Source organism: Toxotes jaculatrix, chromosome 11 (genome assembly GCF_017976425.1).
Source record: "Toxotes jaculatrix isolate fToxJac2 chromosome 11, fToxJac2.pri, whole genome shotgun sequence".
Lineage (NCBI taxonomy): Eukaryota > Metazoa > Chordata > Actinopteri > Toxotidae > Toxotes > Toxotes jaculatrix.
The window spans coordinates 10,140,590-10,168,139 of record NC_054404.1 but is presented as its reverse complement, the minus strand read 5'-3'; the positions used below and the strand labels follow the sequence as shown (position 1 = coordinate 10,168,139).

General features: G+C 40.2%; 2 protein-coding genes across 3 annotated transcripts in view; both read right to left on the bottom strand.

The window, feature by feature from the left end:
• Positions 1–365: 365 nt before the first annotated feature.
• LOC121189650 (dickkopf-related protein 1-like) lies at positions 366–2,409 on the bottom strand. The gene is made up of 4 exons (XM_041049996.1): positions 2,018–2,409; positions 1,754–1,898; positions 1,319–1,453; positions 366–1,199 (listed from the first exon to the last, which is right to left on the bottom strand). The coding sequence occupies exons 1-4, from the start codon at positions 2,231–2,233 to the stop codon at positions 934–936; spliced, it is 762 nt and encodes a 253-aa protein (XP_040905930.1). The 5' UTR covers positions 2,234–2,409; the 3' UTR covers positions 366–933.
• A 2,069-nt stretch (positions 2,410–4,478) lies between these two features.
• LOC121189779 (cGMP-dependent protein kinase 1-like) overlaps positions 4,479–27,550 on the bottom strand; it is a 74,904-nt gene continuing 51,832 nt past the window's right edge. For both annotated transcript variants that reach the window (XM_041050227.1, XM_041050226.1), the window contains exons 6-18: positions 25,844–25,921; positions 24,375–24,469; positions 17,030–17,095; positions 14,293–14,367; positions 9,951–10,047; positions 9,675–9,814; positions 8,952–9,041; positions 8,268–8,409; positions 7,973–8,136; positions 7,556–7,678; positions 7,402–7,464; positions 7,220–7,286; positions 4,479–7,085 (exon numbers count right to left, since the gene is read on the bottom strand). In XM_041050227.1, the coding sequence (XP_040906161.1) occupies positions 6,987–7,085; positions 7,220–7,286; positions 7,402–7,464; positions 7,556–7,678; positions 7,973–8,136; positions 8,268–8,409; positions 8,952–9,041; positions 9,675–9,814; positions 9,951–10,047; positions 14,293–14,367; positions 17,030–17,095; positions 24,375–24,469; positions 25,844–25,921 (1,299 nt within the window). In that variant the 3' untranslated portion in view covers positions 4,479–6,986. The remainder of the gene's footprint in view (positions 7,086–7,219; positions 7,287–7,401; positions 7,465–7,555; positions 7,679–7,972; positions 8,137–8,267; positions 8,410–8,951; positions 9,042–9,674; positions 9,815–9,950; positions 10,048–14,292; positions 14,368–17,029; positions 17,096–24,374; positions 24,470–25,843; positions 25,922–27,550) is intronic.

The following is a 27,550-nucleotide window of genomic DNA, read 5'->3' as shown; positions in this document are numbered from 1 at the left end:
TTTCAACAATTGTGTGTAATGAGTTTGAGAAGCATATTTGGGCCAAACATTTAAACCATCCACTCAGCCTCAACCACTGATTTGGGCTCAGAGTTAAACACCACCGAGTGATTGTTCAAATAACTCTTGCTTTCCAGAAGGGGTGGTTGTTATTTTGCCAGAAACGTTTCCCACTCGTACCAACCTTTAAGTGAATATTTGGACTAAATCATTTAGACCCTATAACTGCCACAGGGGAAATTATTTTCAGCACATCCTCACTGAAACAATTTCCCAAAAGACATTTTAGCTTTTTTTTTTTTTTTGTATTGCAACAGAGAAAAAAACTAGTGCCAAAAATGAGGTGCAGAAAGAAGGAGTAAGGTTATCAAATGATGTTTAATAAAACAAATATAGTCAAATTTTCAATATATAACATTTTCTTATAAAACAATATATATAACACATTTACAATGCATGCAGCACCATGTCTTTATAATACTGGTGTTGACAGAATTCAATAGCTCAATTAAGTGCCACCTCCAGGATAATATTTACAATACAGTAATTTACTGCAATAACTGAGGCTTGAAGTTCCATAAAAAGAGAAACAAAACAGTTCTGCCATTACCGACGACATGAATCAATGTTCCAAAGACTTCTGAAATGTCACTTCCTAACTTCCGACTCCTTTCTGTTGATGGGGAATTGGATCAGTCCTTGCACTGTTGCATCCCTTTGGGTGTATCACTTTTCCAGGAATCATGTCTATCCTTCCGGGTGCTGCGTTTGAGTCAGCATCTTTGGCAGGAAAGAATGTCTTAGGTGTTGGGTATCTAAGTGTGTGTGTGTCAGCATCTCTGGTGAATGCAGGGCTGAGAAGTGTTTGTCAGTGTCTGACTGATGTGTGGGTTTGCTGGGTGTGTGTCTGTGTGTGTGTCCAGCACGTTTGTGTCAGCGTCTCTGACAGGTGTGTAGGTTCCGGGCTGCAGTCCTGCTGACACTGTGGTCTCGCTCTCCTTTCTCTGGTCGGCAGGCCAGGCCGTCGCCACAGTCACAGCGCTGGAACAGCTCCAAGCCATGGGTGCCTTTCCTGCGGTGGCGTGTGCACACCTGGCCCTCCGTCAGCACAGGCTTGCAGATGCGAGACCAGAAGTGTCTGGCGCAGCACAGACCCTCAGAACAGTCTGCAGATCTCAGGCAAGTGTCCCCCTCTTGGCCTGGAGACAGAGGGAAGAGAGCGATGAAAAACATGTCACATGAAACAGACCTCACTGAAAGTGTTTTGTGTTGTTACTTGAACTTAACAAAGACTGATGATTCTCGACAGGACACTCACCTTTCACAGCTTGAGGCTGTTGGCCGTGGGCAATAGGAGGCCTCTTGGCTTGATGCTCCATGGTGTTGTTGTGTTTGTGCAAGCCAGTGATGATGGATGCATCTGTACCATCTATGTCATTTGCCTGGCAAACGCCTAAAAAAGGGCAAAGGGCAAAAGGAAAAAAAATACCTTTAGGGCGTGTATTTACCATAGGAGATATCATGTATTTTTTCCAGTTTTGCTTGTGAGCTGCAAGTAAATTTCCCCACTGTGGGATCAATAAAGTGTTAACTTAAATCATCCACCTCAGGCATATATTAGAATTAATGGATATCAGTAAACATGCAGACATGCAAGACAGTATGACGAAATGTAAACCATCCCGAGCTATGAGAGTATTCACAACAACTTCTTAAGGTCAGTAATTATTTCAAATGCGATGACTTTGCTTACCATTGCTGCAGCGGTTTCCTGCACAACACATGGAGTCCCGTGCGCAACGCTTCCGGTTCTTACGGCAGGGCAGACAGGCGCCTCGGGCATCGTTGCAGAATTCATCCCCTCCGCAGTCTTCATCATCCGTGCAGACACCCGACTGCTGTAGTATGAGAAGAACAAAAGCAGCGTGTCATTGTAGAATTGAGATATTACCTATAAAACTTACAGAAACGCAGCTTTTGTCGTGGCGCACAGATTACGCACAGGAGAGTTAATTACCTGCAAGGTGTCTACTGGTAATTTGTGTCCCATGCTACCGGAGGGTGAGGTGCGCGGACTCGGACTGACAGTGTTGGCGCCTTTGCCAGCCGAAGCTCCGGGCAAGTTTTTGATGGCGTTGGAGTTCGTCAGGACTGTCCCCGCGTAAACGTCCCCAAGGTATCCAAACAGCGTGAGATACACAGCCAAGAAGCGATGCGCCGACGGCGACTGCATGATTCTCCCTTTAAATGCTGCTGTGCTGCAAACACACGGAAAAGAATTCCTTCAGTTTTGCTGGAAAAAAAAGAATGACAGAGAGACAAAGTCCAAAGCGGCCTTGAATCCTGAATCCCAAAGTTTCCAAAGCGTTTCGGCACGATGCTTGGAAGTCTCCTGCCCCTCAGTCCTGGGATGATCTCTTTATACATGTGGACCTGTTTGTCTTCCCGCCCCTCGCTGTGCACAACAAAGGCGGTGGGTGGAATTTCAAAGAGAGCCCCACTGTACGGAAATGGCCTTCTATTCTCCCTGCACAAGACTGCGTTTCACAATGTTTGTGTAATGATAATGACCTGCAAAGTCTGTCTGAATGCCTATCACCTAGTGACGCACTGGAAATAAAATATATCCACAGTCAGAACTTACTCAGTCTGCTTAGTATAAAATAACATTTTAGTGATAATAATAAAAAACTGCATAAATTATCTATGTCCCCTTTTTTATTTATTTATTTTTCTTAAAACAAGTGTCCTGTTTGTCCAGGTTACCAGATGCGTGCATTGTTTGCTTTGTTTCAACACTGAGTCTCACCACTTTGATGGAACTAATATAGTCCTATCATGATATGATTTTAATTATCTTGTTTTCAAACATAAAACTGATTATGAGACCAAACTTGTTAAAAAGTAATTTTTCTTCTTTTATAGACCACTTATTCTAAGTATTCTATTATTCTTTGCTTTTCCAAAAATATTGATGCCAACAGTTCACCACTTAACATATTTTATTTTAATGACGCTCAGACCGTTGTGCGCGCAATTATCCTAAAAGAACAACTGTATATGCTTCAAAATATTGCAGCACATTTTATTTGTGAAATGACTTTACAGCCGTAGTAAAATCTCACCAGTGTTCCTCACAATGTGGGATTTTGAGCGTTTCTTTCTTCATAAACTCTGTTACCCCTCTCCATAAAAGCTGTTTGGTTATTCCAGTTTCTTTGACATTCAAGTAGCCTAACTGCCCCTTGGCTGTGTGAAGACAGTGATTGAAGTTACTTGCGTCGATTAACTACTTCATTTGATCCTTCTGATTGCAAAGGGGGCAATTATCCTCCAAAGTGTGCTTGATTACACCAGTGGCGGACATCAATGTGTAGGATATGCAGACCATTAAGGGGTGTGAAAAGTTTACCGAATTAATGGACTTCCGTGGCGAGGCCTTTCAGGATTGACTGGCACTTTGAGATTAAAGGCAACTCTGATCTGTCCTGCTCTCTGACCCTCTGGGATCCTCCACTGCAAGAAATGGCCGCATGAAAGAGAGAAATGTTCAAATCAAGCCTTAAAAAACTGTGCGTTTATCTGCGGCGTAAAGCAGATCATTTCACACGTCCCCCAGTAAACAGTAGATATGTCTCTACATTTGTTTTGACTTCCCAAATTTGTGAATCTCTGAAAATCATTAATACAAGTGAAACTGCATTCTGTGGGAAAGATGACTCATTTTCACTGGGTCAGGAGGCATTTTTGAATTGTTTCCAGGCCAAAACAAAGACGACTGGAGCTTAATAACTTTTTTTTGGCAGCGTGTGACAAAGTCTTTTTCCAATGCGCCGAGAAAAGCTCACAGGTGCTGATGTGCGTGATAAAAACGAGACCTTTAGTGTCTCTAATAAGACACCTTGGCACTTGGACGTCATCTGCTGGTCATCTGTGGCCCATGTTTGAGTGTGACTTTGTGTGTGGGTATGAGAGAGATGCGCCATAGACACCTGACAAACACACCATAGCACTTTGCGCGTTTGAATTGCTGTATAGCTTTTGAAGTAGCGCTTTTATCTCCACTTAACTAAATGTCAGTGCTGGTAAGGTGAGCTCCTTTGATGCACTTTGATCCCCTTTGATCTCACAGAAGTGTCACCCTGTTGTTATGGCTGAAGCCATTTCCCTGTGCCCCCCAAACAGATTTGTTGTGCGAATAACACTGAGACCAGAGAAACTGAATCATCTGCACTTAACACAAGTGGATGACGTTAACTCTGGGACTGATTATTAGATCTCGGACAACCTTAACCAGTTCACATCAGGCTGAGGCAGCTGGGTTGAGAGGTATCTGTACGGTTTTACCTCTGCAGCTCCCTCGTGTGGCAACTACGGTAAACTGTAAATTCTCCATAGCACAGTTTATTTCAGTCACTGAGGGTTGTTTAAAATAACTAAGAGACAAACACCACTCAAAAGTATTGTTTTTACTCTATAATTTTAAAAATCTTACACGTGGCACTCTGCAAAATGAATTTACAGCAGAATAAACAACATAACACAAGGCAAATATCAGGTACCATTGCAGAAGGCGGTCAGTATAAGACTCAAAACCAGTGGTTTGTAAAGTGATGACATACATAAGGCTTTGTGATAAACATAACCTGCTCTTAATACAGTAAAATACTTAGGGTGTGCCGATAGAACTGAGATTTCCTCTCATTTGCAGCTCTCCATAAACATTATTCACTGATTTATGCAAGTTAAACCTAAATACATCTGTTTGGCTTCCTGGGATGAAATATGAGTTGTGCTGCTTTATTCAAACCAAACCATAAAATGAAAATCTGGACAATGATGATGATGCATTGTGATCAGTGTTATCATATGGTTAAAGATTGTCAACAGTGGTAAAGAGGAATATTGTTTTCACATTACTGAAATGTTCAAAGCTGCAAATCATTCTTGCCATCTCTATATGCTCAGATTTCATGGACTATCATCGACTGAAGCAGATGATAGATGGTGCTTCTGAGCTAAGATTAACTGTTCATACCAGGCCAGCTGTGGTTGACTTCATAAGATCACATTAGATACATAGAGAAAAGCATGTCATTGCAGCAATATCTGGTATGATAGATTTTTATCATTTTACTGTTAATAAATTTTCCATGAGAGAAATCAAACGGGTAAAGCAGGAAATTTATTTCATACACACTTTTGTCCGCCATCAAATGACTAGAAATTTTCTTTCCAAGGTGATTAATGTATTTATTAGATTATAACAAAGGATGAGAAGCAGCCATCTAAGAGGACACATACGTTTTTGAGGTGTATATGTGTTCATGCAGCATCGAAAAGGTCTTGTGATGTTAATTTTGTATGCCATTGATTTAAGGCACTTACATTTCTTCTGATTTTATGCTCTGATTTCTGAGCGTGAGAGGTGATAAACTGGGTGAGGTCATGGTGCTAGTGGTCAAAGCTGTGGGTTTCACAAAATATAATCTTCTTTCTTTCTTTTGCCGTCTGTCTCAAGGAGACATTTGTTGCCCCCAAAGAAGAGGATGGTTAATTTATATGGATGAACTCAACATTGTTAAACCTGTTAAAAAAAACCTTGAGAATACCGCTTAGCACAATCTAACATGGTGTCAAGTGATATCAAACAAATCTTCACTCAAGTTTACAAATTGACACAAGTCTCCAATTTTCTAATGAAGGAAGTCAAGTACATTACAAAGGAATCAAGCACAAAAAAAATCACTATACAAAAACAATAACCAGTACTGTCTTCTCACCATCGCTTATTATAATTTATCAATAACAGCACCAAAGACATTGAAACCATGTTCACAGTTATATCAGAACTATACAGGAGCGAAGAGAGGATGTCCCGTTTGGTTGAATGGGAAGAGGCATTTGGGTGATTTAAAAAACAAAACTAAGAAGTATGTAGGTAGAGAAGCATTCCTATGCATGATGAAAAGTTTATTTAAAAAAAAAAAGAGTGTGACTTCATGTACTGAAGCTTAAAATGAGCTATAACTGCTGATTTTAGTGCATAATGACAGATTGCTTCATGGAAATACTAGCTGACATTTCATGTGTGTCGGTGTGTGATTCATTAAAATTTTAAGCAGGGCACTTGAAGAGTCACAGCTCTTTCCACTGAATGCACAGTGTTTGTGCTTTTCAAGGTAGGTTCATCTTATATAAAGTGTACTAAGTATTTGATTTTAGCCCGGCTGTGTTCAATAGTGAGAATGTAACTTGTAAATTCAAATACTATGTACCGTACATACTGTATGTCACATGGATGTTAAACAAGAAGAAAATCAGTGACATTCAGGATAGTCTTAAGCACTTGATGCCAGGTTTACTTGCAAACTGTAGCGTGTAGATCTCTGAAAAGTGTCCGGACTTGCAGCAGGAAGCTGCATGTCAAAAACCAGGGAACAACGTCTTATAACCTCCCAAAGTCCACCACATATTTCATCAAATATTGCCGAAAAACAAACACAGAAGAAAAAAAAATCAATCATCAGCTTCCTCTCTTTTTGAGTAGTCCATCACACTTAACACACTCTTATTTATCTTAGAACCAAAACTTTGACAGACTATCAAACATTCATTCACCCACTAAACATTTTTCCCTATTACATGGGAAAATCTGGCCCCATTATCAGCCACTGCTTTATTGTGTGTATGTGTGTGTATATATCCCTGCACTTTCTTTGCCTTTGCCTTTAGAGCCGAGTGTAAGACAACACCGAAGAAGTGCTACAGCAGTCCCATTATAAATGCTTGATCCAGAGCCACAGTGAAATAAAGGCATATCGGTGACCCAGAGGGTTTGCCATCCATCTGTTTATCTTCTTTTCCATATCCTCTCTTTCATTTTTAATGCAGGTTTTTTTTTTTACAACACAGCCATGTCCTCAAGATGGCCTCCAAGCCAACAAAAGACAAGTTTCTTTTGGTTTTAAGGTGAGAGGAGTGCTTCAAAAATCAACATCCCAGCCAGAGTTGTCATCAGGAGGCGGGTCCTCGTTGTCCTCCGGGAAGCTGTCGAAGTTACTCGTGTCGACTGCTGATGTGACCTGATAGACAGAAAAAATATTCACATAAAGACTAAACATGTAGACAACAAATGGATTTTGATTAAGAGATTCACTACAAAAGAACTACTAGAAAAAATGTACAACGAGTGAGGCTATCAGCAGTGTGCACTTACATTAGGGATAATAGGAGGCGTCAATGTCCCCTTCTTCAAGCCCTCCCAGTTAAAGCCTTCAAACCATCTACGAGGAAAGACAGCATTAATACTTTAGCTGGTAATTATGTTTAACTGCACAATGACACTATGAAAAGAAGTGACTTAATAAGAGGATCATGTTCATTTATAATGGTGCTTACTTGTGCTTTTGGATGTCTTTGACACCATTTTTCAAGTTTCCCAGTCTTTCAGAAGGATTATCCCTGTGGTAGAAAAAAAAAACGTGATGATTCAGCATACAGACCATTTAAGTGAATTACTCTGCGTTTAACTGCTGGAGGCACCAACACTCACCTGCATAGCTTTTTGATTAGGTTGGCAGCATTTTTGGTAATTTTCTTTGGAAATTCGATCATGTCAATGCCTCTCAGGATGATGTTGTAGGTTTTCATCGGATCAGGGCCAGAGAACGGAGGGCTACATAACAGAGGCAAACATTAGTTTTGTGTAAAATGTAAATGCATTAGTATGGATAATATTCTTCTAACGAGAAATTAATAGTGTAATTAAATTGTTTGTTAAACTGTTCCCTTCTTCACTGAACTGCTGCGTTAGAAATTGCCACTTGTGTTAAGGAAATTATCCAAGTTTCCAAATACACTTTTTCCATTTACTGCTGTTTTAGCTGTGCAAGGTAACATTCAGGATACACTGCTGACAGTGAATACTTTATAAATTAGTTTTCATGGACATGCCCAGGCTTGTGTGTACCTGCCAGTTAAGAGCTCAAACATGAGGATTCCTAGAGACCAGTAGTCAGCTGAGATGTCGTGGCCCTTGTTCAGAATGATCTCTGGTGCTACATACTCCGGCGTCCCACAGAAGGTCCACGTCTTCTTCCCAAACCCGATTTTCTTGGCAAAGCCAAAGTCCACCTGAAAAGGGACAGTTTTTGTTTTGTCAAACTCTTCAAGTATATAAGTTTGCATCATTTTCGACTTCTCAGAAAATGCAGACAATGAGAGTCTGAGATTTTTTGCATGGTGGTTCCCTACTGGTTTCTTACCAGTTTGGCATAGCCCCTGTGGTCCAGTATAAGGTTCTCTGGTTTGAGGTCTCTGTAGATGATTCCTTTGGAATGCAGGTAGGCGAAGGCCTCTACCACACAAGCTGTGTAAAACCTGGTGGTTGAGTCCTCAAATGAACCCCTGAAAACACAGCAGGATAACAGAGCTAAACTGTGAATTAAGTTAAATAAATAAAGATTCAGACAAGTAATGGCTGCATCCTGGCAGATAACTGCAGTAGTCCAACAATGATGTCTTTTCTTAGACCAACCAGAGGGCTCAGTCTCCCCATGGTTTCCACAACAGATTTCTAATTAAAATTTTGTGTTGTGTTTAAAAACAGAAACAAAAAAAAAAGATATTTCAGGAAAATAATCAAATCACCACATGGTTTAACATATTTAAACAACATATGCTTTAAGAAAGAACTGGAAAGCTAATGTGCTGCTCCACAAGTACATGCTGTGATATAAACTTGTAATTTACATTGAGTAAAATGTAGAATGTCTATCTGGATAAATGGAAAACTGGGAAGTGAAAAGCACCGGCAATCTTCTAAATGGTTAGTGCTATTAATGTAATTTCAACAGTCTATACGTTGTAATACTCACTGTTTGTATCGGTAGCAGAAACACAAATGTAACACATTTCAGTTAAATCTGACTTGGTGAAATAGATCTTACCGGTCTCGAAGAATGGTCCACAGCTCTCCCCCTAAACACGCCTCCATCAACATGTAGAGGTACTTGCTGTCCTTGAAGGTTCTGTAGAGTCTGAAAACAGAAGAAGTTGATGTTATCTCACATAGCCGTCAAAAGCAAAAATTATCTGGTAGGATAAGTGCAATTAATTAATGTGGGGAGTTCAAAATTAATATTTAAAAAATTGAGCGGACAAAGGTATGCAAAAGTACCTCTGACACCAATTTACACACAGTACAACTACATTTAAAATCCTATTTTTATGCGAATGTTATTATTTAATTAATACAAATACAGCCGCTAGTTGTGTAGGAAACAATTTTATATCAAATTTCTGATTTCTAACTATTTTTGAATGCAGTATGTGGTCAGAAATTGGGCCATCTGTTGTTAAATTGATTTTTGTTCAGACTAAAGCCAAATGATTGTCAAAAAACTTTCTCTGCAGCATCACAGGGACACACACAAGCCACTCCTACTCACATTCACTCCACACTTACGGTAAAAAGAAAATTGTTTCCAAAATACTTGACTTAGATGTGGGAGGAAACCTTTATTGACATAATAGAGCTGCAAATTCCTCAGAGAAAATCAAGCCCAGGTCCTTCTGGCTCTGAGCTAATGTGATGCTTTTGACACGTATAGCAAATACAGTAGTCTTCAGTATTTATATTGCCTTTCAGTTAAGCTGTTCAGGGAGTGTACCTAACAATGAAGTCAGAGTGGGCCTCTTGCATGATGAGCTTCTCTGAACGAATGTGCTCCTGCTGTCTTGTGTCGACAATGTGCCGCTTCTTCAGGATCTTCATTGCGAAAGTTTTGTTCTCATCACTCTTGAGCTGAACCTGCAGTGAGAAGAAAAGGAAAATACAGAGGTCAGCCTACGCATTAACCTCAGCAGCTTGTTGGGTAATTACAAAGATGTAAAAAAAAAAAAAAAAAAAATCATCCATGCTGCTGCCACAGTGCAGTGCCTCCTACCAGCTCGACACGTCCAAAGCCACCAACCCCCAGAGTGTCGATGATGTTGAAGTCAGCTAGGTTGAGGTTGAAGAAAAACGCATTCTCTGCTTCATACCTGCGGTGCCAGGAAAAGAGGGGAAAAGAAAGAATGGGAACAGGATTAGAGATGAGATGAAGGATGAAAGAAGAGATAATCCACTTTCAAGAACCTGAGACAAAATATCCGTCTCTCTTTGAGCTCATTTGTTTGCAAATCTTAGAGGATTTAACTCGTAGTAATCTATCAAGGATGTTATTGAGGATGTGGAGTGAATAAATATGAACACATGAACAGGATGTGTTTGAGTTAAGTCCTCTGGCAAACCACTTTGGCCTCTGTTTAAACACAGCCTAACTGTCCCCAGCCTGTCCCCATTCTTGATTGGAAAGAACAAAGACTGGGTGTCCGGCACATGAAATGCTCACTACTCAGCTGGCTCTGAAGACATATGCCTTGGCTCTGCCACTGAATATCCCAACATGCCATTGCTGACCCGCGCATGATGGCAGCCGAGATTGTTTCCACGTGTCCATCCCTTATCCCCAGATGCCCCGTGTCTTCTCTGGTTATTGTTTGATCCAGACAGAGTTTCATCAGCTCAGTCTCTGGATCAGTGGGCTTAGGAGAGATCTGAGTCTGGACAGACCTTTCTGGGTCACCCAGAACACACTATCGTCTCAGCGTCAGGCCTCTTCTCTCAAAAAAACACACACAAAAACAGGTACAGCTGCCAACAACAAATATTTATCAAAAATACCTCTACAAGTTTAGATAAGACAGCATTTTTCCCTCATGGAGCACCAGAGATTAAGCATATTTACATGAAATTTAGTTAAACAATGATTCATTTTATGAGCACTGGTCCAGATTGGAATGTAATAAATAAAATGGCAAATGAGACATTTTACTTTTGCGTTACTTCATTCTAAGTTTACATGGCCATGTGAGATGTGGAAAGGGACTTTCACTGCTAAGATCCACCAGATACGTCAGTTACACTGAAAGTGAGAGCAATAAAACCTTTCCCCTTAGCTCCGTGCCAGAGGGTATTGTGGTTGCACGTGTTGGCGGGTTACTGAGCACGGTGTTTCTCAGAAACACATGAGGTTACCAGGACAGTCACTGTTTATTTGTGTGCGTACACGGGCACTATTACTATCATGTGAGATTATCAGGTGATCCTTTCATCTACTTCTCCCCTCCCATCATCTGGAAGCCAGCCCAGAAAACAGTCCAAATTGTAAAATGCTCTCTGCTTAAGAAAAGGATGAAGAGAACTTACAGAGATGACATGAATTACTGTGTGTGGGACAGGATTATTAATAAGGCCAAGGTGACTAACACGTGCACATGCATGGGGTTTATGAGTGCATGCGCTGAGAAGAACACACACAAAATCTATGAGGTGTGGACATGTGTTTGGTTCCTCTTAATGAAGAAGGTCTTGTAAATTCTGCCAAGATTAAGGGATCAGGTAAAGATTGTTATCACTAACATTTTCATTAACTGAAATAAAATAAGGAATTTTTCAAGGAATTAACTAAATTAGCCAAGCCTAAACTAAACTTAAATTGAAAACAAAATAAAAACTGTTGAAAAATGCAAAACTGTCATTCTGGTCTACCAAAATGTTTTAAAAGTAATAGTGTTATTTGGCCAGCAGATGGCAGCATTGCTCCATTAGGCATATCAAGGCAGGTAAGCTGATGAACAAAAGCACTGAAACACAAAAAGAAACTGCCGTACCGAGCAGGCAATCAAAAAGTCAACCCTTATAGTCTTTTCTGACTAAAAGATGAATCTTTCTTTAAGCGAATAAAATAAGACAACCTTGAATCCAGCTGCTTCAGTTGTCAGTGAACTGTAATGAATAGTTTTGTTTCCAGAAAAACACTTCCCATTGCTCTGTGTCTTCACCAAGGACACATACAATAAGCTCAGGGAATTGATGGTTAGCAGAGATATTTACTGAAGCTCCAGCACAAATACTCTTATAGATTCCTTTTCTCAAAGAGGCAGAAAGCAGCACTTGTCTACGTCCATGGCTGAAACACTAGATGTTGAAAACAGGAATATGATACCGGTGAGCAGACCCAGTGGGACTTGAGCCATACATCCACCTTAAATGGATGTCTAAACCATGACCTTGAACCAAAACTAACACAGAGCTCAGTGGCCTCCAACACTAATGTAACCTCCTGTTAGTTATATAGTAGATGTATTTTGAGGTCATTTATAAGAGGTTGAAAGAACATGTTATTTATTACTGTTACGTGGCAAATCCATTACTAGCACTGCAATACAACTTCCTCTGTGGGTCAAGTAGCACCCCAGTGGGTGATAATCTGTATCAGTAAACGGATGAGATCATATAAAATGATGCAATCCCCATGTGTCGAAGTGTGTGAGAGCTTGTCTGTGAGTGTGTGAGTTCTGTTATCTTCATTTCCTTTGCTCTGGTTCTTCTCGGTATAGCATGACTCAAGGGAGAGGAGAGAGAAGAAGAAAGCATCTCTGACCTTAAAGCTGACTCTCATTAAATTGCCACTTTTATTTAGCAGCAATTCCTGCTCATTAAACTCCTGCATTTGCTCAGCTTAGATAAACTTGAGAGACTTTGAGACATTGTAATGATAGTTTGAATGAAAAATGAGAGCAATTTCATTGCAAAAACAAAGACAATGAAAGCAGCTGTTGCCTTATGAGTGGAGTGTTTTAAATTACTCCCAGAAAATCAGGAACTAGGAACTAGAATTTTAAACTTTTAAAAATGATTTTTGGGGGTGCTTTATGCCATTATAAAAGAGCCAACAGTAGAGATGACAGGGCATGAGAGGAAAGAGGGATCAGGAATTAGCTTGACTGGATGCAAACCAGGGATGTTGCATTTCTAGGCTAGAGCTGTAACTCATCAGCCAGACAGACATTACAGAGATGGATGTATTCGCTCTACTTTGTTGTAGTGTGAAACTCCTCCTGCAGAGAGAAGCAGCAACATGGTCAAAAGCAGTGTGCACATATAGCACATAGCAGCTAGGTAGTCTTTGAAGAAAAGAGCCGTCAACCTCACAGGGAGCAGCTGTAGTTTCCTGTATAGTTACAGTTCTGTTGCTTGGTGTTTATCCACTGTGACCAATTAGAGATAGTTTCCATCACTGTGGGACCCTGACTCAGGCTTTCCTTACCAAGAAACAAGTGTGTTTTGCTGGGTGGGGAGGGCCAGGAAGACATCTCACACACACACAACACAGCAACACAGGGAAAGCTACCTTAATCTGGGTGAGAACGGCTTTGATGTGACAGATTTCAGGGAGCAGAGGGAGAGAGTGGTTTTATTTCTGTAGAACAGGGTTGGTGACAAGGTTACAAATGATACTCATGCAAAAGCATTATTTGTTGTTCATTTGCATAAAATCAATCTTAAATCAGCTTCCCTATAGACCTAGGCATGGGAAGAATGGGGTAGTTAATGCACACTGCAGGTCTCCTTCTATCTCACACATCTGCTGGCTGAGGGCTCAGCAGTGGTAGTGAGCCATAAGGGGAACCTGGCCAGGGCTGAATGCCAGGGACAAACCATTATACCCCACCATTATGCCCATCTTCTCTGTTTCCTCAGTGTCTCTGTCCAGCACAGTAACTGGTGTTATGTTCAGCTCTTTGCTGACTAAATGCCACTGGCTTGCAAAGATGACTGACACGCTCAGCAGTCAGCTAGAAATCCAAAGCATTGAACTGAAGTCTAGTCTGCTTTGTCACCCGTCTTGTTCTCTGCCTGACTCTGTTCACTCCGTGCATCTGTCAACATCTCTCTCTCCCCTTCTGTGGCGATAAGCTGTTCCTCCTCCTCTCTCTCACTGTAATCTGTCATTACCGGGCTCTTGTTTCTCCTCACCTTGACTTAAAACATAGCACCAAGCGAGCGAGGTATCAGATTATGCCAATGGTGTCTGAACCCTAAGATGCCCACCTCATTGCCAAGGTGTCCTGTGCCTTCTATAGTGCTTTTCTCTTGTTTTCATGATGACGATAAATAGAGTACATATTAATTCCTCCAGAAATAGAGGCAGAGGTCATAGGCTCAGCTTTCTGGCCTGTCACTCAAGTATTGTCTTGTTATGTAACAGACCTAAAGGCACAATGCATTAATGGCTGGCCTGGAGCGCATTTGAAACTGAAAATTTATTTGTGAACTTAAATGATTAAAACAAAAGACAAACAACGTAAGAGATTAAGCCCCAAGCACAAAACAGTAAGGTACATTTGCATAGACGGTATTTTATTTAATTCATGCATAACAATTAATTCATATTGTCTTACTTGGCTTTGGCATCAGCATCCTCATGGCCTTTACTGGACACATCCTCCAAACCTCCAATCAGGTGCTTGAATGAACTGCAACACAGACAGTATATGTTAAAACATACACAATCAAACTGTTTTGAGACCATTTAGTTTGTTGGAGAATCTACAATATACAGTATATTTAGCCTAAAGTAATATACATAGTCTTCACTTAGAGTATGTAACGAATAAATAGCTTATGGTTAGAGGGAATAAAGCAGTTTGTAAACTGCAGGTGATTTGTCAAAGAAGCTGCTGCAATATATGGCCAGACTGTCATAAAAAGCACTGCCAGTTATTATTAAATATTCATCAGTCTGCTTTTAGAGACAAGCCTCTAAAAATCACTGCGAACAGACGAGAAGACAGAGCTACCCAGAGGTGTAAAACAGTGTGATAGCAGACAGTGAGTGGGAATTTTAGAGACAAAAGTAGTGGCTGCTCATGAATTTTTTAATGAATGAATTATAGAAGAGAAAACATACTGTGATTTAAAAAAAAAAAAAAGCCAGTGGATATTGTAAAAGTTATCATTAGATGCTGGTAATCATTTCTATTGTAGTTAGTAAAATCGGTTAAGTTCTTTAACTGAAAGAAACAATGCAACCATGTTCTTTTCAGGGCAAGTAAAACTGCAATAACAATAACAAATGTGTCTGTTAATTTTAATTAGCATGCCTACAATGGATAAAGAAGTTAAAGAAAAATTATGATGAAATGTTAATTGTAGAATAATGAGCTACATCATACATTAAATAATAATCACTGAAATAAAAGTTGCTCATGGGGACATCCGGTTCATGAAAAATAACAACTACGCTTTTGCTCATTTCTCTCTGAAGCATGGCTGCCAATGCAAAAGATTTCAAACATCCTGGTAGAACAACTAAGTAAGACATCATGCAAGGCTCATCAAGCTGTCAGACAGACATCGTTGTACATCTGGTGTTTTCTCCTGTTGAGGCCATAATGCCTGTGAGCTGAGCTTTTCTTTAAATGTTTGGCTGCTTACTGTGCCTACTGCACCGAGTCGGTGACTCCCTGCCGCTTGTTTTTATTCTGTGTCTCTTTCGCACTGTCTCCGTCTCCTCCTTTTTCTCCAGCACAGCTCCTGCAGTTATCCTTATCTTACCTCTTGAGCTGTAATGTTTCCTCTTAACACATCACAAAAGCATGGGCATTCAGAAACTGGAAATGCACACAGACAAACAAAGGTTCTGCGTGGCACACCCACACGATGAGCTAGTTTTGTGGGCTGTGACGGAATTAATAGTCACCTGTGCTAGATGACTCACTCACTATCCCCTCTGCTAGCTCTGAGGATGGCCCATTTGTGCTTGCTGTGTTCCCTGAGGCCAGAGGGAGGCCCTGGGTAATCTGATACCATCTTCTCCCCACGCCCAACCAGTCTGTCTCTGTTCTCACCACACAGCTCAGTGCTAGACACAGAGATGCTCAGAGACTAACCCTTTCCTCAGATACTGACTTACATTATTTTTTTAGAGAGCGATCTCACCATAAAAACTTCTATAAACATTAAAATTAAAAGATATGTTTTTGCAAAGAAAAAACAAATGTTTGATCTGAGACAGTGTAAAGGGCAATGTGAAGCTGAAAATGTGGTTATGCTCTTTGATAATCTCCTGACAAACTGCAGTGAAAAAGCAGCTCTTGTTAGTCATTCCTGCACAAATCTGGAATAAATTTAAATTCTTTACTGAAGTTGATTTAGGACATATTTTACACCTGCCTTCTTGATGTCATTTAACAAACCAAGTCCAAATCTGATAAGTTTCATTTTTGTCTGTGTCTGGAAAACATTTACATGTGAATGAGTTGAGTCTCAAACATAGAAGCTGGATCAATCAGCAGACTTCAGGTGATGCTATGATTTCTTTTCCTAACTCCGGCTATTTAAAGCAAGACTGCATGACTTTTGTTGATGGACAACCGCTTATTGTAGCTGTCTTTAACAACGATATGTTAATGGGCAACGGCAAAATGCAGCAACAGTGGAACAAGTGGGGAAGAGTCATAAAGTCAACAAACTGACTCAGTAACAGCAAAATCCATCTTAAGTATGCTTACATTAGCTAACATTTGCTACCATAAACTACTGGTCATACCAGACCAAGTAAGGCTGTGGCAGCAAAATCCCTGAACTAATTAAAGTGAGTCAGGACGTGTTTTAATGCTTTTGAATGTTTTAATGCTTTCATTTGTAAGTGGAAGAATATGTTATTTCATCTTTCCAGTCACAGCCTCGCTTTAAACTAGGGATTGCACTTATAAAATAAAGCATGATCCAGTGAATGCACAACATATTTTTCACTCAAAAACTGAAATTGAATGAATCGTCACAATTTAGGATACATTAGACATTTACACAAGAGCTTTGATGTATTTTGAGTGTGAAAATTGAAATTATTTACAGCTAAATGTGTGTCGTGTTCAACCACAGAGGTGTGGAAGTGCATTCATATTAATGTCTCACTAAAGGTAGCACTTGTGTGGCCTTTTGCAAGAAACTGTTCTTTGACTATAATGAGCAAAAGCAAAATATGTGGGCTACAGCTGCTCATGACAGACAGACATCCATTCATTGAGCTCTTGTACCACTGACCCAATGCATTTCTTTTTAATGCTGAAGGAAGAAAAAACTTTCACAATGTAAAACAATCATTATGTTCTGACCAAATGTATTGGTACTCACTCTCTGTCGATGACTAAACAGGTGACTGCCTCTGCTGCAATGACATTGGCCGTCCTGATGTCCTCCCTGGAGAAAAAGATCGCACACACACAATCAGGCACAGTAGCAAAATTGGCACATTTGATTCATACACTGTGTGGCCTTCTTTAACTAACGTCATTATTCATTTTAAATTCTATAATCAGAGTTATGAAAATGGAACCAGGCAAAACTAAATACTTGCGCATCAGTAATGTCTTATTCAACTCCATTCACTGCATAAATGGCAAAGGCGTGCACTGAAAGCATCACTCTCAACAGGCAACACACATCACTGCATGATTGGCATTACTCTTTATCGTATTTGACATCAAGTTCATCTTCCTCTGATGACAATGCTTCTTCAGAGGAGTCACCCCAATCGCATGAATCCTCTGAGTCTGTATCCCAAGAATTCATCCTTCACTGTGAAAATTTCTCTGCACACACAGTCCCTCGGCGATAAGCTCTCACTCTAAACCAGCACACTGCCCAGAGCAGCTCTCCAACAAAAGACACGTCTGTGGCACTTGTATATAAATCTCCAATCCAAGTGCAGTGTTATCCACTCTAACGCAGACTAAAATATTACAGAGGAAATTCTTCGGGGGATGCCCCATAAGCAGATTAGTTCATGCCCCATCTTTTCAAAAAAAAAAAAAAAAGAAAAGATCATACTCTGGATGAATTTAATATCCCGACAGAGAGCAAATCAAAAGCTAAAACAGGCTCTGGAATGGATTCGATTCAGCTGAAGTGCTAACAGTAACTGACAATCACTCTCTGTGTCTGATCTGAACTCAGACATATGGCAACCTATTTCAATGAGCTGAGGTGATAATTCCTCCTCATGCTATGTCAACCCCCTCTGCCTTCCCTCTTCCAAACACACACATGCGCAACCACCCACCCCCACCCCACCCCCCATGCAAAAACCCACGAACACACACAAACATACACGCGTACACACACACACATACACACACACACCCCTTCTGCTTTAGTCTTTTTGGTGACCCCTCTGAGTAAAGGCCACAGCTGGTGGGGTAACAACAAATTTTGAAAGGTGAAGACTACAGAGGAGAAGAGAGCAGAAGAGAGGAAAGCAGTGTTTGTCAGGGGCATAGGGTGTATTAACAGATCACTATTGGGGCCCACTGGGTAGCATAACCACATACAGTATTTCATTCACTTCTATTAAGCTCCTATGACATGCATTAATGCTCTCAACACAATACTCTGGCAAACGCTGCTCCAGCTGTTCTTCTGTTTGCCCACAACAGCACCGAATACCATTTACATAAGAACACTTACAGTATTAATAACCAGGTTAATGGGTGAAAGAACAACAAATGTCCCATGTTTGGATGATGACAATGTATTAAACCATGACACTCAGTGGGGATGAGTTCTCAGTGGTTCACATCACAAGTCAATGTTGAATAACTTAGCTTGAGGCAAAGGTTCTCATAACAGGGTGACTGATTTAATTCACTGCAAATTATGGGGAGAGAAAAGGTGTGTAGAGAAGATTCACACTTTTGGCCATATTTAAGAAATTTAATTGGTGGTTTAGTGTAATATATAAATGAAAGTAAAAAAAGCCCTTTATAACATGTTTAAGCTGATGACTATTGAAATATTCAGAAGCTGAATAGGGAGTCATCTTGCAATGTTAAAGGCTGTTGAGGCACAAATGCCTGTAATGTGCCAGCTGTGAATTTGCCAGTGACAAATTGCCAGCTGCAGAGTCGCTTTTCAAAAGCTATCACCCCCACTTCTACAAATTTACCTGCCCCAGCTGAGTAACTTGTACAACCTTATTTTCAATTTGTGTAATATATGTATCCAAAGACGCACCAAAAGTGTTTCTCAAAGAGTAGATATTCATAATTCAAGAATGCCATAGATTTAAACAACTTTAAATAACTTTTATACTCACTTTAATACAACATTTTAACAGCATAGAGGCCACATTTTCTACACTCAAACCCATCAGTTTTCTCATCAGTGATAATGAGCTACGGATACAGCTATACTCACAATCTGTTACATGTGTTAATTTGTCTCCTAAAGGGAAGTGTGCAGTGTTTGTGTCATTAACTAACCATGGTGATACAACAAAACAGCACTACACTTTGAGCTATACTGAAATAGTGGTTACATAAGGATGAATCATCCTTAAGAGACCTCAAGGGTTTCATATTAGACAGCAGCTTGTTACACCTGTCCCCTGCTGCTTGACTGTAGCTGAAGAAAACAACTTAGTGTGTCATTGCGTTGATACTAGTGGTGTTCCATGTGAAACACAATCACTGAACAATATCTGTCAGAATGATTCATTTGCACATTGCTTAGCCCAAGTCATGCACCAAGCCAAAGATGGCTCTGCACTTGTTAATTGTGGCGCTATAAGAAATGCATTGGAAAACAGACACATGGACACACACATACAAGCACAGACGCACCAAAAGCAGCTGCATGCTGTGTCTGGAATGTCCTTTGGACTTACACAGGAGGAAGCCTGTGGTGTTGATTTCCAGTAGATGGTTGAAATGAACCTGGTAATTGGACAGTGATCTGGTGTCCCGGGAAGGGGGTTATGAAAATAACGCACAGGCTTGGAGGCTGAGAGTGGGGCAGTAGTCATGGGCTGAAGTGAAGGGAAGTTAAAGCCAGGGTCAGGACTGAGGCAAGAACAAGCGGTGGCTGTGGGACATACAATGATTTGTGCTTTGGTATTAAAGTACTTAAGTAAATGACTGCACCAATGTTTGTGCAGCTTTTCCCCATCAGCAACAAATTATGCATTTTCCAAATAACTGCAGAGTATGACCATTTTCCAAGGCATACCACACATTTTTACATTAATGAATATTTTATTCTTATTATTCCGGGAAGCCACTGGCTTCAGTTTATGAAAACACAGATTGTTTTTTAAGCACTTCCTTACTGATGCATTCAAATATCAAAAAGTTGAGTGTGAACTTTGCAAACAGCAGTTTGCATTTCACAGCTCAACAATCAACATGGCATATCATCTAAAAACAGTATTCTAACTTGTCTGTGTTTGGATGTTCAGTCACCTTTTGTTTTTAACGCTTATTTCAAAAAGTTCTTCTGCAAATGCTAGCTTTTTATGTTTATCATTCACATGATTTCAGTCAATCAAGACTTTCTTTGGTTGACTACAGCCCTAGAATTAAGTGTTTGCTGCTGATCATTATTTTAGTCACAAGTTATTTTGTTAAAATAAAAAAAACAATGGACAGTATGAAAAAGATAATGTGGGGACGTTACTCTCACATGTCTGAGCTTGCCACAAGCACATGAACACACTAACTGTGAACCAGTGTTTGGCTTGTGTATCGAATTTGTTTTAATGGCCTGTCCAAAAACAAAACCTTTTGTGGTAGTGTTTGTATTTATTATTTCTTGCAGATTTCTGCTTGAACATCAAGTTGACAGATGAAGCTGCCAGAAAGGTCCATACTTTTGAAATTGTTAGTTATTATGTGAATTCAGGGCACTTGCTACAGCTGACTCTCAGTACTTAATACTGTTTTCAGCTCCCCCATCGCTCCACCCCCATTCCCCCATTGGGTTCCAACACCTAAAATAAATTTTCAGCCTGTGGGAAACTCTGAAGGAACCGTCCCTGTTCAAAACTGCATAACCACACAACAATTGTGCATGTTTCCAAAAAAAAAAAAAAGCCAACATAGGATTTACTTTTACAAAATACTTCCCAAGAGGTCTCAAAAAACCTTTAAATCTTTGGTAGCTGATTTTCATGCTGCGATGGTGAGAATTTACAACAGTAAGTGCATGGAGTAAGTACTTCAACAGTCTGAAAACCTATGGTATGCTTTAGAGGAATGTAAAATATACATTACACAGGATACAGGATACAGATGAACATAGAGCAGCAAAGTAAAACATACAGATTTGTATTTAATAGTAAATGGCAGAAGTTAAACCTATGACTCATGGGGGATGAGCTATTAAAAGACTGTGGGTATGGTTTGGACTGAAGGGGAAGGGATGATTCTATAAAGCCGTGTTCAGAACTAAAAGTTCAGAATAAAAATGCAGCATTTACTTCAGTGAGACCACTGTGTTGGTACAGCACGAATACCATAGAAGAAAACTCTGAAAAAGGTGTTGACTCAAGCTCAACTCTTGCTCACAATTACATTGACTGCTTATGTTTAACAGGTATGATATTTACCATGTTCAGTGTTTACCATGTTCGCCTGATACTGTAACATTTGCTAAGTATCACAAGACCACTTCTGGCCACTTCTAGAGCCATGCTGGCCAAAAACTTATATTGTTAATATCATAAGTGTCACTGTTGAGGCAGGAAAAACATGTGCTGTTGGGTTAACTTTCCAGAGTTGTGAGCCCTGTCACAAATAAGTAAAAACTGGTACCTGTGGCAGCACGCCCACACTAACACATCCTCTCACAGTGATTTATCAGGGGGCTATTGTTGGTCTGTAGCTGGTCTGACACTGACACCAATCACATTTCTGTCAGTGACATCACTCTCTCTTTTTTTTTTTTTTTTTAAACAATCTCTCAGCTCCCTCTGCCGAAACACACAATACTCTCAAGAGCGGAGGTCAGGGCACACATTCCCTGTGCTATTGATGGATATACACCTCAAGTGAAAGTTCACACTTCACTATGACAGGAAGAATGTGACATCAGATATGTTGTTGGCTACGTCCAAACAACAGTTTCAAACTTGACGTCCATCTTTCCCTGGAACATCCACCTCATGGGACGATATATACGGGCATATACACTGTGGTATCCATCCAGGGCCTTTAGGGGAAGACATGTAATCTGATATTTCTTCAGCTGCTTGAATGTACACGCACTTATCACAGACCAGCACTCACACAAGCTCTAACAAACCATTATGGCTGGCAGGAGAACAGACTTTGATTTGTAAATATGTTGTTCCCAGAGATCAAAGGCAACATCTTCAGATGGACAGAGTAGCCTTTGAGTAGGGGCTATTGAGTTTCATGAGCAAGGACACACGCAGTTAACTTCTAATTAGAAAGATGGCCCCGCAGAAGAGCCCTCTGATCAAAAGCCTGGTTTCGAAGATGGCCAGGATCTCAATCCTTTAAATTTGCGAGACATGCTTGACCATCAAAGGTGTAGCTGAACAGGCTTCTCTCGCTCAAGACACTCCAAGACAAAAGGTGTTCCCGGCCACAAATAATAACAATACCAAGCAGACGCTGAAGTGGGGAGAGCACTTTGTTTTAGTGGGATGTACAAAAGATATGGTTTTCTTGATTAAACAAAGCATGAGGTGCTACCGAAGGTGCTTTGAAGAGCTGCACGCAAACTGCACACTACTTGAAATCTGATTCAGGGAAACAGTACAAATGTAACCATGGACTATGCATTTGAGGATATATGTGATTTGTCAGGTATTTGTATAGAGGCTTATACAGTATATATGTGTGTACACACAATGTTGTCAGCGTGATACATCAAAATTTTTGCAGTTTTCCTTTTAAATGAGTTCAACAACAGTCACCAAAAAATCTGTGAATTCCTGGAAGATTCAAAGTTACACAGCTGCATAATCCATTATAAATCAGTTCTTTGTGTCATGCTCTCATTCATCAAACAGCTAGTTTTTACATCTCATTAGTGTGAGAGGATCAGATTTTTACAACCTGCCAAGAGATCAAGCATCCCATGCCTCACATCTCGCATACATTTTAATGTTCTGTGATCTTTTGCATCCTATAGTCATTAGCTTCAACATATGGGGGAAGCCCAACCATCTGTGCAATTCCAGCTGTCACATCACATTTTGTATCTAAAGTGTTCCTTTTCAAAATAAAACTTTGGATTTAAAATGTTTTTTCAAGAACACAGAAGTTTCCATTTATTTTTCATAGATTTTACAGCTTTGGTTCAACTCATGTTTCTTTGTGTTTTGATGTGTTTATAATATGCTCTTGAGGTGTGATTGTTAGGAGCTAGAGAGCTGATTTGTGATGGTTTTCACAATCAGCGACCAGAAGATGGCGACATTTCCATTTTTTTTCATGTTGAACTTATTGGCTATGCACATGCATGCACTCAAATGTACGCGCATGAGTGCATAATTCTCTATTTCTAGCTGACCCCTCACAGACATAACACACTTCAGACCATTTTCTGCCTCTGCCCTCCCTCTGTTTTAATAATACATTGTCCATGGAAGCGCAGTCATGACAAGACAGGACAAATAGCAAGGTAAAAATATCCCTGCGGGGCAATGGTCTTTGATGCCAGAAACCAGATAAAACATTTTTATTACACTGAAGTGTCCTTTCAGTGAAAGTATTTGATGGCACTAAATGTTACCGGTAGCCGTGAATCATTTGATCCCTACAGTATACACAGCCAGGTTACTTTAAACTTGACTCAATACATCACAGCCAGAAAACATGTTCCTGGCACAGGCTTACATAGTATAGATGTTTGTAATGCTGGGGACTCTGTATGCTTGGTTTACATCTGATTATTAGAGGTTTATCTCTATCGCCATGAGCTACTGTCTTAGTAAAAGCAACTATGCTCTCATATTTCACGCAAATGTTCACAAAATGGTGTGAAAATTCCTTATTACTCTCCACTGTCACTTGAACATAAACACTTTTTTCCCCTTTTGATTGGGGCAAAAATAGAGTTTGGGAGAAGAAGAGCATGTCACAGTAATTGTTTGCGCCCTCATTTGTACTTCCTGCAAAGAGTGTTGGAGGTAAAAAAATATCTGCATGTTCGGATACTTGTGCTGTTTATATAGTATGAGCTTTGAATACTATTACATAAGCAATCATTTAAAAAACATATTTTGAGTTGCAGCAAAAAAAATAAGATCTGATATTTAAAAAAAGACATTTGGATTTCTATGATGGTTTATTTTTTCTTTCTGATCAGCTCAAACTAGCTTTCTTTGGCTGAAAGAGTTTTGTGTCAGATCTCAGAACTGTGTCTGGAACAGCTACAGTAAATCAGGCCCGAGGCTGTGTAATGTGTGCCCAGCTTTAAGCATTTCCAAACATTCTGCAAGTTACCACGCCTGCTGAGAAGAGTGAGTGGTGGAAAAAAAAAAGGGACAGATAAGAGCTGGAGGTTGATGGAAAGCAAATTAGAAAGAATAGATGCACATTAAGTGTAAGAGGGAGGGTATTAAAGACAGATTGTGAGTGAAAATGAGAGGAAGGTGACTGAAGGAGACAGAAACAGTGGGAGAACAGAAGATTTAACTGGGAAGAGTCAGTGTTACAAGGGGCAATCTTACCCTTGCAGTGCTTTCTCTCCAAACCAGTCGCCTTTTCCGAGGCTGCGCAGGTAGACGGGGTCTCCATTGGGCAAATCTTCTCTAGTCACATTAACCTGGTGAAAGGACAGAAAAAAAAAGAAGGGGTTATGTATATGGCAAATAAGATATCTCATGCATGGGTAGTCTGTTACAAACAGGTGACTGCCATCTCTATGAAGGATCTGGGAGGCACTGCTGACCACTTCATTAGCCAGATGACATGTGAGTGATGGCACTGTGCTGTGCCGCAAGACTGTACAAATCAAAGTGGAGGCACTTGAGTAGATTTTAGAGGAAGTGAACAGAGACGGCGGTTTCGCCTAATGAAGGATCTTGTCTTCAACCATTAGTCAGCTCTGCACAGCTGTAGCACTGTATCCAGCACCCTGTAATGCTAGCCACACCTGAGTAATGGCATAATTATTCATGATCTAATAGGATCACATGAGAGCACAAAAACAGAAAAAAGAGGAAGTGGAGGGAACTTAGATAAGGTCAGATCGTGGAATGTCCTCTGGACAGAGTGGATTGCCTGCGGTCTAGATAGAAACAAAGTGTGAGATGTGGTAGCGGAAAGCATTGATAAGGTCAAGAGCGTATGTGTGTCAGCGTACATGTTCGTGTTTGTGTCCCTGTCCATGAGCGTATTTGTGTGTGACATAGTTGTGCCCACCTTGTGAAGTGGGCTGCATCTGTTTGGGGTCAAGGGAGAGTAGAAAAAGACAGGAAACATAATGTATGTTTGTGCTTTACAATGACACTTACATCCTGGACATGTGTGCACTTGGAAAAGGCAGTGAGTTTGTCTTGTTAGGCCATTTTTCTGCTTTAGACATCTTAAGTAAGCCCTGTTTAAATCTCACCTTTTTTTTTTGGATTTAAGAGAATGTTAACTCTGAATGAACAATGATGAGGAAGACAGGTAGTGGAGAGCGGAGGCGGAACATGAATAAGTGAAGGTGAGAGAAGGAAGGACCAAGTGTAAAATGGACCAGAGGTAAGTGTGAAAGGAGAAACAGGAAATGGATTAAGAAGATGACCATGACAAGCAGGGAGAAAATGAGCTGGAAGGGTGGCGGGCATGTAGGCATCACAACACGTTAACAATACAAGCACATGAAAGCCCTCCTACAGTTCTGATGCTGGGTGGGACAGAGTATCATCTGTGCCCTGTGTGAAAGCCAGTGCTGATGACAGAAAGGTGAAATGAAAGTGACTCCATTCTCCTTTCTAGATGCTCCCATCGCTTCTGCAAGAGATGATGAAAGAAGCGGTGCTTCTGTCTCTCCTCTCCCCCGTCTCGAGATGATTGATGACAGCCACCTTCCACCCAAAAATACTACTACTTAGCTTCAAAGACAGGTGTCTTTATGCCATGTGTGGCATGATTCCCTGCATGGTGATGTCAGAAGATTATTTTAGTGTTAGGCTAGAGGCACTGTTCTCACCTTTCCCTTACTGATGATGAAGAAGGTGTCTCCTCTGGCCCCTTGTCTGATGATGTACTCTCCATCTTCATAATGTGTCTGTCAGAAGAGAAGAGAAGAGAAGAGAAGAGAAGAGAAGAGAAGAGAAGAGAAGAGAAGATCATGATTATGATTCCTCTCACATTGGGAATTAGACACTGGGTACTTTTCAGTTGAAGTAAGGTTGAATTCGGTGCAGGGAGATATATCACAGTTAGATTTTCTTCTTGTTAATACCACAGACTGGCAAGCTGTCCAAGGTGTTTTTCTGCCTTCCACCCACTGCTTGCTTGGATATGCTCTGCAACCTTGAATATGAATAAGCCCATAAAGAAAATGAATGAATAAATGAATCCTACTGTTGTAGCTCCTTTCCAAGAGTAAAATTAATACACGCTATCCATCCATCAGTCCATTTTCTGTAAACATGTAATCCTGTTCAGGGTTGTGGATGCTGGAACCTATCCCTGCATGCAATGAATGGGCTACGCTCTGGACTGGTCGCCAGTCACCAGACTTTTGTTGAAAATAACCTTCAGTGTTGGATAAGGAATGCGTCTGTTCCAAGTATGGTTTCTTTTAGAGTATAGTGAAGTCATATGTTAGATGTGACACAACTTAATATGATGTGAAAAACCTCTTGTGTCATGGAGAAAAGTGGACATGAAGTTACCTCAGGTTCTACAGAACCATAGCACAAGAATAGTCACTTACAAACCTTGACAAGAACCACAGAATAACATGTATCAGCTTTTGTTTTTCATTTCACAAGTTCTGGTGGGATTTTCACATTCCCAACAAAAATGCACAAGATTCTGCACCTCGGTCCACAAGTCTAGACAGGGCTCAGTATTTCCTGTTGGACCATAAGCCAATTCAACACTGTGGCTGACATCTGCCAGGTTTTTATTCTAACAACATTTCACCAAAGGAAAGGGACCTTGCATCTTATTTCTCACAGAGCGGTGTGTTTATGATTCATGTTTAATATTAAGTTGCAGTTATGATTTTTAGTTTAGATTTATTTATTTATTTATTTATTTAATGTAGTCCTTTTTCTCAAGCACATCTTTAAGGACAGAAAAAAAATAGGTAGATCTAACTAATCAAAAATCAATCAGACCAAAATGATCTATTATAGTAGAGGACAAGACATAGGACGGCATGATGGGTTTAACCATTAAGTGACCCAGCACTTAATGGCCAAAATCCAGAAACTCTGCCCATACTAGCAAAAACTGAAACTTATTTTTAAAAACGGGAGAGGCCTTGGTCTCTCTCTGCGTAAGTCCATAGATTTCCTTTTCTTGGTTCTCCTGCCCTTCAATATTCCAGCCGATTCAGTCTGCTGTACTGAACTGCTTCTCTTGATTTCTCTTGGTCAATTTTACCTTCACCAGCTAAAAGCTCCACACTGTGATGATGGTATTTTTAGTTTCACCATGATACATTACATGCTACAAAAAAAAGTACTTGCTATTGACTGTGCTATAAATTATACATTATGGTGTTGGCTGGCCATGGTCCAAATATACATGGTACAATATGGTACAATGTATGTAAAAGATACACAGTGGTTCTCTATTTATAGTGAAATGTGGTAAAGTTGTGTTAGATAACTGTGTGTTTATCAAGCTGCTCTGCCAGGTAAACGATTCATATTAAGACCTTGCAAGATTTTTTGTATCT